Below are 18,026 nucleotides of genomic sequence, written 5' to 3'. Positions count from 1 at the left end.
TGTTAAGTCTGGATTTGGTCAAAGGGCCACACTTGAGGACCTAGAGGGCCACAGGTTTCCCACCCCTGGAACAGACTAAAAAGAAGGGTGTAGTTAATCTTTACACACAGAAATTCTCCATCAAGGATGTCCCCAAAGTTCTGCCTAAACCCAAAACAAGTAATTTTTTTTAATTGAGAAAAAGGAGTCCCTTACATAGTCAAAGAAATTAGGCTGTGGGAAAGAAGAGAAAAAAAAAAAAGAGACATTTAGAAATATAGAATTTATTTTTGTTGTGTTTACAATAAGACAGTTTTAACATTCTTTACATCAGAAAATAATAGATAACACTTTTCATTGTGTTTAAGAATTGTATCACGTTGCTAACAAACACTGCTTATATGCTGTGTGAGTTGGGAAATGTTTATTTTCCCTTTTACTCTTTTTTAAGGCTCAGTTTTTCGAAGTTATTTTCCTTTTTTTTTTAAATTATAAGGGCAAGAAAAACATACCCACCCCAATGGCATAGTGCCACATGTTTCTGCATTCATGCTTCTATTAAAGATATGTGATATGAATTCATTTTCCTGATTCTAGCGTGTGAAGGTTTGCCTATGAAAACAAAACTATATGTCAAACTAGTGGCAGACAAAAGAAGAGCTGAGAACACTAAGAGGCAGAGTAGGTATGAAAGATGCTAACAGATAACTGGTAAGGTGCTTTATTTCAGCACGGACTCTTAGATTCAATTCACATTTTCACATTGGACACATCTGATGAGTGGAGGTCCACAAATCACGTTTCAACTTCTATCCCAAAATATGGACTTTCATGGCATTTTACAGCCAAAGCTTGTTTCCTGAAAACCTCCAAACATCCCTTCTTCAAGTTTGGGGTAATAGAATTCAAGTTTGTCAGGACACCAGAGGAACTGTACCGAATGACTATTTTTATTTGTTTTGTTTTCTGGGGATGGCAGGGACGGGGAAACGCAAAGCTGATCAGAAAGTAAAGTCTGGCTATCCTTCCAGAATTTTTATAAACAAGGAGTTCCAAGAAACCTTGAAAAACATTCTTTTCAAGATTTACTACATAAGCATTTCAGTCCAATATTAATTATTCAAGGGAGGACCATTTTAATCCTTTTCATTTTATAATGGTGGAAACCTACTTCATTCCAGAATTCAGTGGAATGAGGTTATCATGAAAAATCCATTTCTGTGTTCTGCCGCAGGTACAGAAAGCTGGCTGATTTCCTTTTCGTCCTCAATCAGAATCTGTGTTTATAGACCCATTTCCAACAATCATCTTGCTGTAATTCTTCTGTTGCTCCTCCCTGAAAGTATCTTTGACTTTGGCTCTCTTCAGACCTCCATCCCTGAAAACATAAAAGAGCGATAAATAAGGGACAGGGTAGAAACATCCATTGAGAAGGATTTAGGTACTGTATCTTTAAGTGACACAAAAGCTGCCAACATACATTTGTGGAGGGAATTCCACACCAATGAACTCATAGGTATGTACCCAAAATAGCACCTGACATTATCCACAAGCTAGGAAGGTGCAGTCTAGCTCCACAGAAGGAAACCACTGACCAACACACTAAAAATCAGGGGCAAAACATAAAGTAAAAAGCTATCTTTTTACCTTATTACTAATTAATTATAATCTCATTGTATTATATATTTTATATATCATATTATTAATAATTAACTTATTAATAAGTTAAGACAAATGTAACTATTTCACTGATTACTATTTACATAAAGAAGATATACTATGATTTATAGTCAATTAAGTCTGCTTATAAGTCTTATATTAGAAAAGAAAAATAAAATCAGAGATTTACCACAGCTAAAAATGATAAAATTATCCTATATTGTTTATACCATTTGTTTGACAATGAATTGTTTATTGCCTTGTGCTTTTTTGTTTTTTAAGAAATGAGGTGTCTCAACTAACATGGCCAAGTGGGAGACACAGAGGATCCCAGATACTCCACAAACATTCTAGCAAAGCTCTAAGAGTGTAGAGAAAAGGAGACGGCTTCTGGGCTGATGCAAATTGAAATGTACTGTGTACAAAGTTCAAAAATGCACCAAAAAGGAACAACAAAAATGAAAACCAAAGAAAAACAACCATAAACTCTTCCATTTAGTCCAAGATTATGCAAAAAGACTGAAAAGTGGACAAAAAGATCTCTTCAGAAGCTGAGGGATACAGATCAGTAGTCAAGGCCAGAGGAGGGCCCAGGTAGTTCAGAGTCCAAGAGCTGAGCAATGAGACAAGCCATCAGAGACCGAGACAAGCCATCAGAGACTCAAGAGACAATAGTGTCTAGAACCATGGCTGCAGTAAGAGAGATAGACGGAGCAGCAGAGACACAGAAAGAGAAGGGGCCAGATGGGCAACAACACCCACATCACACCAGAGAACAGGGCGGACAGCACCAAGGTCATCCATGCTTAAGTCACAGCAAATGAAACGGAAAGGGCAGAGCCTGGAAAACCCAGCATCCAGAGTCTCCCAAGAAGCCTGCTATCAGCATGGGCAGGACTCAGGTTCTCAGCAAAGGACAAAGCTAACTTTGGGGCCAGAACTATACCAGGGGGAGACAAAGAAGGTGCCAAGGTCAAAACTAAGTAGAAGCACCAGGAAACTGAGTCAAAATTCAGAAGGTACAGCTTGATCTTCGCCAAAACATCTTGGACTGAATGCATCTACCATCAAAATCCAAGAGTATGGAAAGAAGCAGAATATGACCCAAATTCAAAACCCAGTCCAGAAATGAGGCTATAGAAAGGAGTGAAGATAACACCCAAGACATTGAAGAAACATATTAGATGGAGAGAAATCCAAGAGGTAAATCCAAATTCAAATTGAGCATCAAAAGGTCAGGAGGAGAGAGGGGTTGGGGAGGAGAGGACACATCCCCTTTAACTAAATAAAAGACTTCCAAGAATTCCTAGTGGTAAGGACAGAACATAGATGCCAAATGTAAACGAAAGAACCAAGAGAATCAAAGAGAAGTCAATAAACTTATAAATAGGAAGGAACTACATAAGATAAACTGTTTATATACATATATAAGATGAACTGTTTATATTCTAAACTGCTTATATTCTAAACTGTTTATATTCTAAAAGAATGAGGAAAAAACAGTGTCTTCTCAGTTTGCTAGAAAAAGTTAAATAAGAAAGTCAGAGGCCCTGGGGATACTTCTGTTTATCTTAGGAGAAGGCAGCAAGGGGAGTACAATGCAATGAACTGGGAAGGAGAAGAGGAGGGGGAGGGAACTGCCTAATCACATAATACAGTAGTGCAAGAGATGATTATATGAAAAAGGAGGAACAGATAGAAAAAAGTATCATCCCATGAACCTCACTTAGGATGGCAGAACACACATACACACATTTATGTTCACATGTGCAAGAAGTTTCATGTAGACATACACGTAAATCAACAGGGAACTAGGAGGAATCAGGGAGTTTAAAAAGGAGGGTAAGTTAAAGGAGGGATTAAAAGGAAATGGTGAGGGACAAAATAGATACAGACTGCTTCAGTTATGGACCATTAATGTTAGGTATTTTCACCACCCTTTTCTTTTTTCAAAAAAAGAGGGGAGGAAACAAAGAGGAAAAAGTACAAGAGGATAGAATGAAAGGATATACACAACTAATAGTGTGAATGTGAACAGGATGAACTCACCCATAAAATGAAAGAAGATAGCAGAATAAATTAGAAAATGCAATCCAACAAGATATTGCTTGCAAGAAAAACGCTTGCTACATAAAAATTCAAATAGTATACAGATTACCATTAGATTGTAAACACAAGGGTATAGACTTTCATTTTCCTCTTTTTGTATTCCCAGTTCTTAGCACAGTACCTAACCCATAGTAAGTGGGATAAACAGAGATAAATGTTTGTTCTCTATCTGCCTACCTAGAGGGCCAATAATGACTCTACCATCCCATTTCTGCCTTATGAGTTTAATAGCAGCCAATCAGGAAAGCTAAGTGAGACTGGGTTATTAAAAGATATTACATTTTCCCAATCCAATATTTTAGACTTTTAATACCAAGAAAGGTAGGACTAATATGCTTAATGTATATTTTAGATATTCAACTTTAATCCAGTAGGCATTATGATGTGTTAATACTTAGCAAAAATCTAATTTTGCTCAATTTATTTGGGATTCTATGACATAAGCAAAACAAAGAATTTGGACTAAAACAAAAAGGCAACTTTACAGCAATTTCTAGGCCTCTTTTAGAGGAAGGATTATAAGCGATGCTCAACACACAACTGCGTATGCAAAAGTCTGTCAATAAATTAGCTTGCGTGCAACATAATATGTATTGTTCCACAGAAATAATGTCATAAATGGCATTTAAGGGTCCAACCCAGATCACAAAATCCTCCTTAATAAATTCCAAATGGAGCTAAATAGTACTAGCCTAAATTTTAGTTCATGAGAAGGGTGGATCACACAAATGTAGGAAGAAACTTTTTGTCTGGCTTCAGAGGCAGCATGAAGTCAAGTTTTAAAGTCAGGGAGTTGTCTTGGGTTCTCCGAAACTCTCTTCCTGTGCCGCCTTTTCTCTTTTTAGGACCTTCTCTTCTCCCTTGGCGCCAACCGCACTCATGTCAACCTAAACCTTCTACTCAGGCTTACACTATCTTCTTGCTAAGGATCCCAAATTATCTATTTTCATCTTAGTCAAAATTCACAAAGCATTTAGAAAACTGAATATTGTTTGGTAGAAATTAATCTCTCCTAAGTTAAATTTTAGCAAACATTTAAAAAAAAAATTTCAGGCGACATAACTAAAAATATCTATAAATAAACCAGAGACATGTCTAGGAATTTTCCCTTTAGAGTGAGATCTCCTGTGCAATGTCTAGTTTCTTTTCTTTCTTCCTGAACCCAAAGGCTTTCTAATATTAGGTTTACAAAGCATTTTCTTAGACAACATGCCTCTATGAGGTAGTGTGCATGAGTATTATTATGCCCATTTTACAGATGAGGAAACTAAGGTCAGAGAGGTTGTTTTCTTGAAGTCACGAAGATAGTTGAGGGGCAGAGTTTGGATTTGAACCCTTCTGACTAGTGCTTGTTCATATCTACAATGCTACAATCACTCTTGAAGTAGAGGATCATCTGGCTTGGGTGCATAAAAGTAGCTAGGGTATGCCATTTTGGTAGATGGATCATTTGTAAGTCAAATTATTTACAAGTTATTACACGTAAGTCAAGTTGGGCACTGCCAGTATTTGTAGCCCCAGATATTGTCCTTCCAAAGAAGAGGATGGGGGTGGAGGATTGGTAGAAACAATAATGAACTTGGAGCCAGAAAATCTGGGTTTTCCTGGTTCTCCCCCTCACTACCCATAGGACTTTGGGCAAGTCCTTAAACTTCTGAGGACCCCTGTTTCTTGATCTGTAAAATGACAGGGTCAAATTAACATTTAATTGAGGGGTTTGAACTAAGGAACTAATCTCTAAGGTCCTTTCCTGTTCCAAACTCTATAATTCTGGGACATCTGTCCAAAAAAAAAAGAGAGAGATTGGTTAGACAATTCTGATTTTAATCAAAGCCACTAACTACTTTTTATTAAAAGTAACTTTACTTAAAGCATGATTCTCCTCAAATAAATTCCCAGGGAACTATGTCTTACTCATATCCTATAAGGATACAAATTATAACCAACCTATCTCCTTGAAATGCTGTGAAAAAAAAAAAATATTTCCTGATAAGAATCAGGCTTCTGAACTTAGCTGGGCTGGCACTGAGAGGAAAGATATATATTCTGCTGAAGGATTCAGTTTGAAAGTTTTCCGGAATTTGGTAGGGGGTTACATCCCACAATCTTCAAAAATTCAGGGTTCACATTAGCCCAGGCTGAAGCCTTGGCACAGGAATTTAGAAGAAGGTCGAAAGAAAGAGCTTAAACATTTTAGAAAGCTCCTAGACAACTATAGGTCTTACCAAGGAAGCTCGGTCAATCCTCCTTGCACGGCAATAGCAGACTTAACCCTATTTGCAAACTGTACTGCATCCTCATTTACCTGTAAGGGAAGGTCATTGGTTAAACTTCTGAAAGGATTATTCCAAAAGATTTTTTTAGTGATTTATTACACAGTTGCTGCTGAAGAAGTCGACATCACAAATTTATCTAACTAATTTATAATCTGGATCAGCCATAGAAAATGTTCTATCTTCAATCATAGACATATATATATGCTAGATAGAAGCACCCATTCACCTTTTATCTCATTTGAATATGCAATAAAGTTGCAGAAGAAAGAGCTAGCTATAGGAAAGTGACCGAGTTTCATTTATGGTCTTAGACAAGGTACAACTTTCAATAATAGGTCCATAGGTCAACGAAGCTAATAGTTATCACAAAACCGTCCTATCTCCAAATGGCTCAAGATGTCACAGTCTGATTTTATTGGGCTGTAGCTAAACCATCATTAAAACATGGAGTTTGAACTGCTGAGAATGCATTTCAGCAATTCAACTTTGGCAAACAAGCCCATCCAGGTTTCTTGGGGTTAATCTGATCAGAGTAGCAAAGATCAAACATTATCTATACCTACCTCTCTGGTCATTGGAGGCAGGTACCATACATCACAGACTATGGCCCAACTGGTCATTATTCGAAGTAAGTAGTTCACCATGCTGTACTTACTACTGTTCCAAAACGCATCACCAAACTGAGGATTATACTGCAAGAGAAAAACAAAATGTAGTCTTGTATACTTCTAATTCTCTTATACAGCTTTGGGGAATGGCAGCCAAAACCTTCCACCTGACCCCACCAGAGATTTAAACACACAACACAATCTATTCAGCAATTTGAATTGCTACAGCTGCAAAAGAAAGAACTCTGAATAAGAGGTCAAAAATATAGAAGGTTCATTCTTTTGATAAGAGCTACTAAAAACCTAGTTCAAGATGACACCCTCACTGGTTTGGACGGGGTGGGGGAGAACCTACAGCCTTCAGGCCATCTGTGGCCCTCTAGGTGACCAAGTCAATCTTTTGATTACATCCAAACTGTTTGGATTTTGTTGGGTTTGGATTCAGTCAAAGGGGCTGCACTTGAGGACCCATAGGACCCGTAGGTTCCCCACCCCTGGTTTAGAGGATAATCCTAATGAGATCAAGATTGCAACCTTACTTCCCAAAGTAAAAAATGTTCTAAGCCATAGAAAGAACCACAAAATTAAGCTAGTTGCTTTACTAATTTATTTTTTTTTACGTGTGTGTGTGTGTGTGTGTGTGTGTTTGTGTGTGTATATAAATTTATTAATGGACATGCTGATATATTCCCTACAAAGTAGAAATGTCCTGCGGTAAGAATGGTTTCATTTAAGCCATTACCATTAGAGAGAAACATGAGATTACATACAGGCCCTTCAGAAAGAATCAGGAACATTACTTTTCATACACAAAGCACACCATACTCTAGTAAAACTGTAGCAAGGGAAATGGGTGATTTTCACATGATCACCTTTTCAGAAAAACTACCAATTTCATTTAAAAAGTGGCATATAATGTACCTTTATTGCAACTGGATATATGGTTCCTCCTATTTCGAAACTTCCCTTTTTAAACATCATGACTGAGGTGTTGTTTATACAGGTTCCTAGTCAAATAGACATAAAAAAGAACTTAAAACTTACTCATGCGTTTAAGCATTTACCCAAGTATTTCCTGGAAAGTGAATTTTGTTCAAGACACACACATATGACACACTGCCATAGCCATATAAGTTAAGGCTTGTCTAAAAAGCGGAGCAACCAGAAGCAACATTTCTTGTACATTCGACCTATTTCAGCATCATAATGTGTTATATTAAATAAAAACAAAAAAGCACCGAAGTCCAAAAGGAGCCTGTCTGGCACAAACTACATTTTCCACACCATTAAATTAAGAAACTTAAAAAGCTCAGAAGGCAGAATCCTTCAAGAGTTCTTAAGTAACACTCAGCAAGTCAAGGAAGACCTAAGATTCATCCCATGGAAGGAGCATGAACAGAATGGACGTCAGTGAGAAAGTAAGGAAGCGGCCGTGGATACAAGCTCGCAGAGATGTAAGTTGTAAGAATTTCCCAAGGAAATTTCCCCATGGTCCCAGACCTCTATTTTTCCTCCCTGTTTTTTTATTCAGTCCTTAAGGAAATTACAGCACAGTAGGTAATCCTGGTCCTCACCTTCAGGAAAGATTAAAATGGGCAATTTCTTCTTTTCAGCAATGTGTTCTTTCAGTCTGAGAAGGAAAAAAATCAAACTGTAACTTAAAAAATTGGGAAAGGTTTTCTATATTCTTTGTAGGAGGATAGGAGGATAAAGCAAAAAGTGGAAGATGCAAGTCAAACAGATCACCAGACAAGCAATGTCTCTCCTAAACAAACAAAATATTCTGGGTTATTTGTATGCTGTAACTTCCTGAGATCTAATTTTACTGAATCTCTTATTGATGTAGTAGGAAACCATGAACTGAGGAACACTGAGGAACTAGAAATGACAAAGAGGAAGCACAATTATCATTTGTTTGCCAATTTTACTCTCTCCCTCTTTCTTGAATTATCACAAATTTATTTTCATTTCCACAACTGACATCAGCACGTTACTGCATTTTCTTTCATTGTTTTTGCATCTGTCTTCCCCCCAGAATCTATCATAGCAAAATATGGGTAAGATAGAGATGGTCATCATACTGGATGACATTTGGTAAGTAACAAATCATTTCTCTATCATCGTACTAGTTCTGGTTTGAATTTGCCTCTCTCTGTCTCTCTCTGTCTCTTTGCCTCTCTCTCTCTCTCTCTGTCTCTCTCTCTCTCTCTGTCTCTCTCTCTGTCTTTCTGTCTCTTTGTCTCTCTCTCTCTCTCTCTCTCTGTCTCTGTCTCTCTCTCTCTCCGTCTTTGTCTCTCTCTGTCTCTCTCTGTGTCTTTGTCTCTCTCTCTCTGTCTCTCTCTCTCTGTCTCTTCCCTATAGATCAGGTGGCTAGATTAGACAGATGTACTTGTCTATTTATAGCTAGATATACACATCAATACGTATCTATCTTCAACGTATTCTGTCCTTATCCTAATAAGTGGCCATTTGGTTTTGAGCAGTAGAAGAGCAGAGAATCTTTTACACTCTCATAAGAAAAGGCCACTCTTATTATGCATTGTTGTTTGAAAAAATGTTTTATTTCTGCCTTTCGTCTTTACATCAGCCATTTTCAGGGAGTAATGGGGAGTCTCCTCCTTCTTAGCCTCCCTTCTAAAAAAGAAAAGCAATTACATAAACACAGTAGAGTGACTCTATGTGACAATGTAGATAACGTTCTGCTATAATAGGCCCTCTGTCTCTCTCTCTCATATTTTATGATTTATTGTGGGCTAAGTTATCTTTACAATCCATCTGCCTTCCCACATCATCTGCCCTGACACTACATGCCCGTTGCTCCTTTTATTCAGAGCACAGCAAACATATCAGTGCTCTCACTCCTTTAAGCAGCTACGAGACACAGTAGAGGACACTGGGAAGGCTGGGCCCAGAGTCAGGATGACCAGAGTTCAAATCTAGCTGTATGACCCTGGGCAAGCCACTGTAACTACTGTCTGCCTCAGTTTCCTCGACTGTCAAATGAAGATAATAATAGTACCTGCCTCCCAGGGCTGTGGGGATCAAATGAGATTATAATTTTAAAAACTTAGCAAAGTGTCTGGCACATAGTAGGCATTTAATAAATGTTTGTTTCCTTCCTTTCTTCAAGAGCATGTAAAATCAACTGTGCTACAGATCAGATCAGATCTCACCACCTTTCTGACTCTCCAGACCAAATTCTCTTCCCTGGCCACCACTTCCTCTATATCCTTAAATTCCCCTAACTCCATCCCTCCCAACACAATTAGGATAAAAAAAAAATACTTGTAATGAATATGCATAGTTAGACAAATTCTTACACTGGCCATGTCCAAAATTAAACGTCTTATTCTATATCTGGGATCACTACCATTCTATCAGGAGGTAGGGAGCACACTTCATGATTGGTTATTACACTGGTAAGAATTCTTTTCATAGCTGTTATATCAATTGTACTGGTTCTGTTGAATTTCCTCTGTATCAGTTCATACCAGTCTTCCTAGTTTTCTCAGACTCTGTCTCTTTTCTTTGTCTTACAACACAGCAAATTCCCATTATGTTCATATTTAGTTTCCACTACTTTCCACTTTTTTACCTTTATAAAAAAAAGTTGTTATAAATATTTGTATTAGGGCAGTAGGTGGTGCACTAGATAGAGCACCGGCCTGGAGTCAGGAGACCCTGAGTTCAAATCTGGACTCAAATACTTACTAGCTATGTGACCCTTGGCAAGTCACTTAATCATGACAGATACCTAGATAGATAGGTAGACAGACAGACAGACAGACAGACAGATAGATAGATAGATAGACAGATGATAGATAGATGATAGATAGGAAGGAAGGGAGGAAGGGAGGAAGGAAGGAAGGGAGGAAGGAAGGAAGGAAGAAAGGAAGGAAGGAAGGAAGGAAGGAAGGAAGGAAGGAAGGAAGGAAGGAAGGAAGGAAGGAAGGAAGGAAGGAAGGAAGGAAGGGTATAAAGACAAGTAGATTAGATAGGCAGACAGATAGATGAATGAATGGATGTTTGTGTTGTATGCATATACTTTCCATCTCTTTTTCACATGGCCACTATTAACTCTTACCAGGGTTATTCTTATTTGAACTACCAACTCCTATTCTCCTTTCTCCACAGTGGCCAAAATCATCTTTCTAAAGCACATCTCTAACTGCGTCTCTCCCTCGCTCACTGACCATGCCACCTGCCTGCTCCAGAACCTTCAGTGGCTCCTCACTGCCACAGAAAGAAAATGAAAACTCTTCTGTTTATCCAGTCAGTCTGACCCTCAGCATTCCTTCTTGGGTTATTTCCCATGACGTCCCCTGACATGCTATGTTCTGGACAAACTGTCCTGCTTGGTGTTCTATGTCCTGTGACCTTAGGAAAGTTATCTAATTTCTCCGATCCTCCATCTCTTTAACTCTCCAGACCTACAATGTTACTGGTGTCAGCAATTCCTAGCAAGAAAATCCCTTCTAACAAGCTATGGTGTATGCTTGTGATGGAATATTCCTGTGCTATAAGAAATGATGAGCCAATGATTTTAGAAAACAGGAAAAGACTTGCATGAAGCAATGAAGAGTGAAATGGGCAGAACCAAGAGAACATTATATACAGCAAAAGCAATACTGTTTTAAGAACAGCTCTGAGTGAATAAGTTACTTTGACTATTATAAATAACTCAATTAACTACAAAGGACATATGGAGAAAGTCACTGCCTGCATCTAGAGGAAGAACTGATAAATAGAAGTATGTACAGAATAATTTTACATAGGTATGTGTATAAATAAATAAAACCACTTGTGTTTAATGATGGCCATCTCTAAGGTGGGGAGAGGGAGTAGGGAAGAAAAAAGGGAAAAAACTAAATTTATATGATAACTTTGTTATACATTTAAAAAGAATAGTAATTTGTACATAGATTTACACTTTCATGGACAATCATCTTTTTTTATTATACCATGCTATGGAAATGTTTTGTTTCATTCTATAAATTAAAAATAAATATTTTTATTTATAAAATCAATATTAAACATATTACAATAATAAAATAAATAATACATATATTTTTAAATTATATAAAAATAAAATTTTTTTTCAAAAAATTCTGACTCTTTTTTATAATTTGTTATCTTGGAAGAGGAATACTCATCTATAAAATAGGGGGGGAAAATAATCCCTTCCTCCCAGGGTGACTGTGAGGTACCCACTGAGGCAGTGTATGGCTGTAGAGCACTACGTAAATGCATGAAAATGATCAGGCAGCATGGTGTAGGGGATAGAGTAGTGAAGATGGAGTCGGGAAGACTTGGGTTCTAGTCCTGCCTCTACTTGCTAATAACTGTGTGACTCTGGGCAAGTCACTTAATAGCTCTATGCCTCAGTTTGCTCACCTATAAAATAACTTCGATGGTCTGTAAAGTCCCTTCCAGCCTCACCCATGACACTACAAAGCTATGAGATGATTCAAAGTGGTGGTAACAAAAGAATGTCTACAATGTACTTGATAAGTCAGACCGAAGAATGAAGCAGGCTATTTTCTTTTTTTTTGTTTTGTTTTTTTCTTTCCCATAGTCTCTCCCATTGGTTATAATTCTTCTATGCAACATGAATAACATGAAAATGTGTTTAATAGGAATATATGTGTAAAGCCATATCATATTGCATGCTGTCTTGTGGAGAGTGGGGGGAGAAAATTTAAAACTTATGGAAGTGAATGCTGCAAACTAAAAATAAATAAATAATTTTTTAAAAAATATGTACTTGACAAATATTTGGTCATCCAGCCTCTCTGTTTGATGGCATTTAGTGAGGGAGAAACCAATACTTCCCAAAGCACTTTGGTCTGGACAGAACTAATGGGTAGGAAGTTTTTCCAAACATGAAGCCTAAATCTGCCTCTTTAGATCCGCTCATTTTTATCACATCCTCCCAAGTCTTCTTTTCTCCAGAATAAGGTCTCCAGTCTCTTCACCAACTTCCTAGGAGATATTTCCACTTGGATATTCCATAGTTATCTCAAACTCAACATGTCCAAAAAAGAGCCCATTTTCTTTCCCTCCAAATTCAATCCTCTTCCAAAGTTCCCTGTTTCTGTCAAAGGTACCACTATCTTTTCAGTCACCCAGGTCCACACTCATTCCTTTATCTCTCTCCCAAACCCTCTGCCATCTGGCTTCCAACCTCACTACTGACTTGAAGCATCTCTCTTCCACATCACCTACTGGCAAATCCAATGGCCTTTCCTCAAGTTGAATCTTTCTTGAGCTCTCAGTAGCATTTCACATTGGTGATCATTTTCTCCTACTGAAGGTTTCCTCTTCTTCAGGTTTTCTCGTTTCACTGTTCTTTCTTGCTTCTCCTCTTACTGTTTAACCATAACTTCTCAACCTTTTTGGCTGATTGTTCATCCAATTCATGCTCCTTAACTGTGGGTGCACATTGAGGTTCTGTCCTGGCCCCTCTCTATAATGTCACTTGGTAAGAGCATCAGCTCAAATGGCTTCAATTATCTCCTCTACATAGATTTCTAGATCTACAGAACAGTCTTAATCTCTCCTCTGAGTTTGAGACCCACATCAACAATGGATAATTCAAACTGGATGGACCATAGGCACCTCAAACGCAACACATTCAATTAAGAATTCATTATCTTTTCCCTCAAACCCAGCCCTCCTCTGAACTTCCCCATTACTTTCAAGAGTACCACCTGAGAAGTTGTATAGGAGAATGGAAAAAACAACCAGTTTTGAATCCAGGCTTTGCTACTTTCTTCCTGTGCAACCCTGAGCAAGTTGCTTAATCTCTGTGGCCCCATGGCTCCTCAAATGTAAAATGGCGGTCGTATCAGCTGGTCCTTTTCAGCTGTACATCTATAATCCTCTGATGTTATGTCCATCCTTCTAGTCACCTTCAACTTCTACTCGCTCTTCCTCCCATTATATAACCATTAAGTTGCTAAATGTTAAAAAGTAAGCTTAGGGACAGATAGTGACACTCACAAGCATTTGTTCAGTTGTTTTCAGTCATGTTTGGCTCTTTGTGATCCCATTTGGGGCTTTCTTGGTAGAGATAATGCACTAGTTAGCCATTTCCTTCTCTAGCTCATTTTACAGATGAGGAAACTTAGGCGAACAAGGATGAGTGACTTGCCCAGGGACACAGAGAGAGTCAGTGTCTGAGGCCAGATTTGAACTCTGGAAGATGCATCTTCCTAACTTCAAGTCCAGCACTCTATGCACTATGATGCCAACTAGTGACCCTATGTGTGTTGTTTTCATTCATCTAGTGACAATCAGGACCAAAATGTTACATTGACCAGTAACTGAGGCATTTAGCAACTGGAAGGAAATAAAGAAATGTGAGGGAAGCATGTAAAGTTGGTTAGGATTACTGGGGCCTTTGTTGGATAGAATTTCAAATCCATGACCCTGTGAGCATTAACTATGATGGTGACTCGCTGCTCATTTTTGTGAAGAATGCTGTTTTTTTTTTTTAACATGTAGCATTTGAAAGGGAAAATTAGAAATTCTGATCACATGCCCTGAGAGTTTATATTATACAACCTGCTGTTCAGTCATTCAGTTGTGTCCAACACTTCATGACTCCACATGAAGTTTTCTTGGCAAAGATACTGGAGTAGTTCACTATTTCCTTCTCCAGTGGATTAAGGCAAACACAGAGCTAATGAGTGTCTGAGGCCATATCTGAACTTGTGTCTTCCTGACTCCAGATCCAGTACTCTATCCACTTTGCCACCTGTCTCTATATTAACTGTGCCCTTGCCTTTTTACAACATTAAATTTGGGGAAAGATAAAAAAAGGCATAAAGTAAGAAGCTGTGCAACTGATGCAGTTAATTCAGCAATGTTTATTGAAGACCAAATGCACTTAGGCTATAGACTAGACACTATGAAACTATCAAAAGAGTGAATAAGGACCTAGATTTTCAAAAACTTAATCTACTAAGGAGAAAGTTATAAAAAAAAACCAAAAACTTACTTTCCCAACCCTTTTCAGTCTTCTTATATCTTACAGTTAGTTCCCCTCCAGATTCTGTGAACCAGTGGCACTGATCTCCCTGCTGTTCCTCAAATAAGACACTCCATCTCCTGATCCCCAGCAATATCACTAGCTGTCTCCCACACCTGGAACCCTCTCTCCCCTCATCTCCACCCCATGGCTTTCCTTGTTTCCTTCAAGTCTCAGAAAAAGTCCAATCTTCTGAAAGAAGCCTTTCTTAATCTTCCTTAATCTCAGGATGTTTCCTCTGAAATTATCTCAAATTTATTCCGTGTAACCTGACTCAAATTTATACGTGTATATGCATACACATATGTATGCACACATATATCTTGTTTGTACGTGGTTATCTGTATGTTGTCCACCCCCACCCCACCCCATTAGACTGTGAGAGCAGGAATTGGTTTATTTCCCCGTTCCATTATAACCCTTGCATTTAGCACAGGATCTGAAATATACTAAGTGCTTAATAAAAGCATGCAGACTTGTTTTTTAGTGATAAAACTTTATTTCAACAATTTCTAGCAAACACATTAAATCTCTCTCTCACACACACACACACACACACACACACAGAGCCCTGTTCCACTGGATATCTATCCATCCAGTCTTTCAGAAAGAAGGCGCTATTAGCACCACAGTTCTAACCTTTAGCAACGACAGGCCTCTTAGAAGCAAAGTTCAACGTTTACCACTACAACTAAGCATTTCTTACCTTTTGGTCACCAGATGTCGGTCCTTCATTTCTGAACGCTCAAACCACACATGTGGACATGCCTTAACCATGGCCCTCTGAATGATGCCCATCAGTCCACCATGAACCTGACCCACCTGCAGTCCATAATTACAAAATATGAAATAAACAAATAAAGATACAAAGAACCATCAACAGAAACCTTTTAATCATTAGTCAGAGTTTACCACACTCTCCTATGGAGATCAAATTTTTGTCTACAACCTATTCTGGAAGAGGAATGGATACTGGCAAAAATAGTCTAACGCAAAAAAAAGTAGAAAGAAAAAAAGAAACAAAACTCCACACACCAAAATTGGTATTTAAGTCATATTGTCACAATGTTCAGCTTTTAAACATGGAGAGGAAAAAACTGAAGCATCTCCCTACCCATAATTCCTACTTGAAAGCAGCATGGGCAGAAAGTGTCATGCCACAGGTACAAGAAATAAGGAAACTTAATTAATTAACTTTATTTAATTGTTCTATTTAATTCCTTGATTTAATTAAGGAAACTTAAAATTCAGATGTGATCACTTGGCCAACTTATGATCACTACACAGTGTACCTTCCTCCCCTGAGCTACACTACTTCTGACTTAATTTTTCCAGCAGCAATTATTTAACAAGAGTTATATACCTCCTACACTGATAGGAATTTCAGATAAACAATGAGCTGGTCCAAAAATTGAATAGGAGAATGAGATTTAGCCGAGTCAAATTTATGAAACTGTGGTACAAAATGGTGTAGAACATAATAATAGTCAATTGGGGTGCTACACTGGCACCCTAAAACTGTGAAAAAAAACCAAAGCCAGTTCCTCAGGGAGGTGTAGGGGCACTAAGTCTGGAGTTAGAGGATCTGTATTTGAATCCAACTGAAGTAAGTTAGTTCTCTCAACTTTAGTTTGTTCATCTGTAAAATGAAGGGGTCATGCTATGTGATCTCCTGGGTTTCTTCCAACTCCAGTGCTCTGATTCTCCATGGGATTCTCCAACATGGTGGATGGATCCTCCATGGAGAGTTTAACATGAAAATACTGATCTGAGACCTGGTAAAAGGAGGATGCACAATGATAATCCCACAGATCCCAATAATGTCCTGCCAAGGATCATATTGGGGGCATGGCAGAAGCATAGAGAAAGAGAGATACAAAACTAGTTACGGCACTATTCTTGCTCTCGGGAAGCTTATATCTAAATAGATTTTATAACTGCCTTTCCAGTCAAATCAATTCAGATTTTAGAATAACTATTTACATGAAGCTTGGCTTTACAAAAGGTTATGTTTTATTGTTAAGTATATCTTTGACATATCCATGTTGTCTATGAGGACTACCAATTTGAAAAAAATAATAATTCAGATTCATGTTGAGTTCATTGTACTCAATAAGAATAGCCTACCTACCCTCAACAACCCGAGCTTGGCCAAAATGTGCAAGAAATATAGTAGGTGCTTAATAAATGCTTAGTGCCTATTGATTAAAAATACTATTTGGGCACCAGGATGGGACTTGGATCTACATGTGTACTTTTGCAGCTGGCTAGTAGCAAGATGATGCTTTACTTATCTGTTTGGCACACCACTTAATGATGAGAATGAGCATACATACATAAATATGTGTGTATAATTTTAGAATAAAATGTAAATAAACATAAATATAAAAATATAAATATGAAAACATAAAAATAAAATATATTTATATACATAAAAATATAAATAAAACAAAATATAATTATAAAATATAAAAATAAAATTTATTGCTAGAGCTATACCTTGGCAGGAAGGATCTGGTTTTATGTCTTTTTGTTTTTCACAACAAGTATCGGTCTATGTAAACAGCCTTGATACAGAAAAGATAAAAACCAAAAATCTAAAAACCTTACTCTTCAAAAATTAAGGATGATTTAAAGTTAGTTTTGCCTGATGGCAAAGGCACAGCCTCAACCTAACTCCAAGAGGCAATATTCATATCTGGAAATGTGTCATCTGTACACAAAAATTAACATTCTAATGAATCCAAAACAAGGGTCTGAGCCATTCACAAAAGCCAATGGAATGTGACTTAGCAGTGGGTTGCTCTTACCATGGCGTAGCATCCATCAGTGGCCAAGATCAGAACATCTATCGGGGATGTATGGTTGGCAACACAAATACCTCCTTTCTGCGGTCGGTACTGCCTGAAATTACCAAATTTTTTTTTTTAATTACCACCAACCCTTCTAAAAGAAAGGGGCCACCAGATCAGTCTGACGAAAACTTAAGAAGGATGATCTACATTTCATCTGAATAAAGTCAAATGCATTTTGCCGAGCATAGCCTGCCCCCAGAGTGTCTTAGCAGAGTACTCTATCAATCTATGAGCATTTATTAGGCACCTACTATGTATCAGAATTCAGCTGGAAGAGAACACAGACAAAAATGAAAATGTCTCTGTCTTCAAAGATCTTACATTCAAATAACAAATACACCATGTACGTAATTAAGCACATGTAAATAAATACACTCCAAATACAAGGTCATGCATGTTAAGCGGAAAGGTGCTAGAATCAGGAAAAGCCTTCCAGTAGGAGGTACCACCATGACAAAGAGAACAACATGACGCCACAGGGTGTTTTTACAATTTGCTAAACAGCAAT

The 18,026-nt window shown here is 37.8% G+C and overlaps 1 protein-coding gene across 1 annotated transcript in view; it reads right to left on the bottom strand.

The window, feature by feature from the left end:
• Positions 1 to 247: 247 nt before the first annotated feature.
• GPAT3 (glycerol-3-phosphate acyltransferase 3) overlaps positions 248 to 18,026 on the bottom strand; it is a 64,358-nt gene continuing 46,579 nt past the window's right edge. Inside the window, exons 6-12 of the mRNA XM_072622794.1 lie at positions 17,474 to 17,567; positions 15,370 to 15,485; positions 8,206 to 8,261; positions 7,553 to 7,638; positions 6,587 to 6,715; positions 5,973 to 6,052; positions 248 to 1,357 (exon numbers count right to left, since the gene is read on the bottom strand). Of these exons, the coding sequence (XP_072478895.1) occupies positions 1,246 to 1,357; positions 5,973 to 6,052; positions 6,587 to 6,715; positions 7,553 to 7,638; positions 8,206 to 8,261; positions 15,370 to 15,485; positions 17,474 to 17,567 (673 nt within the window). The 3' untranslated portion in view covers positions 248 to 1,245. The remainder of the gene's footprint in view (positions 1,358 to 5,972; positions 6,053 to 6,586; positions 6,716 to 7,552; positions 7,639 to 8,205; positions 8,262 to 15,369; positions 15,486 to 17,473; positions 17,568 to 18,026) is intronic.

Source organism: Notamacropus eugenii, chromosome 7 (genome assembly GCF_028372415.1).
Source record: "Notamacropus eugenii isolate mMacEug1 chromosome 7, mMacEug1.pri_v2, whole genome shotgun sequence".
Lineage (NCBI taxonomy): Eukaryota > Metazoa > Chordata > Mammalia > Diprotodontia > Macropodidae > Notamacropus > Notamacropus eugenii.
The sequence above is the reverse complement of the archived record's forward strand: the minus strand, read 5'-3'. Positions and strand labels throughout refer to the sequence as shown.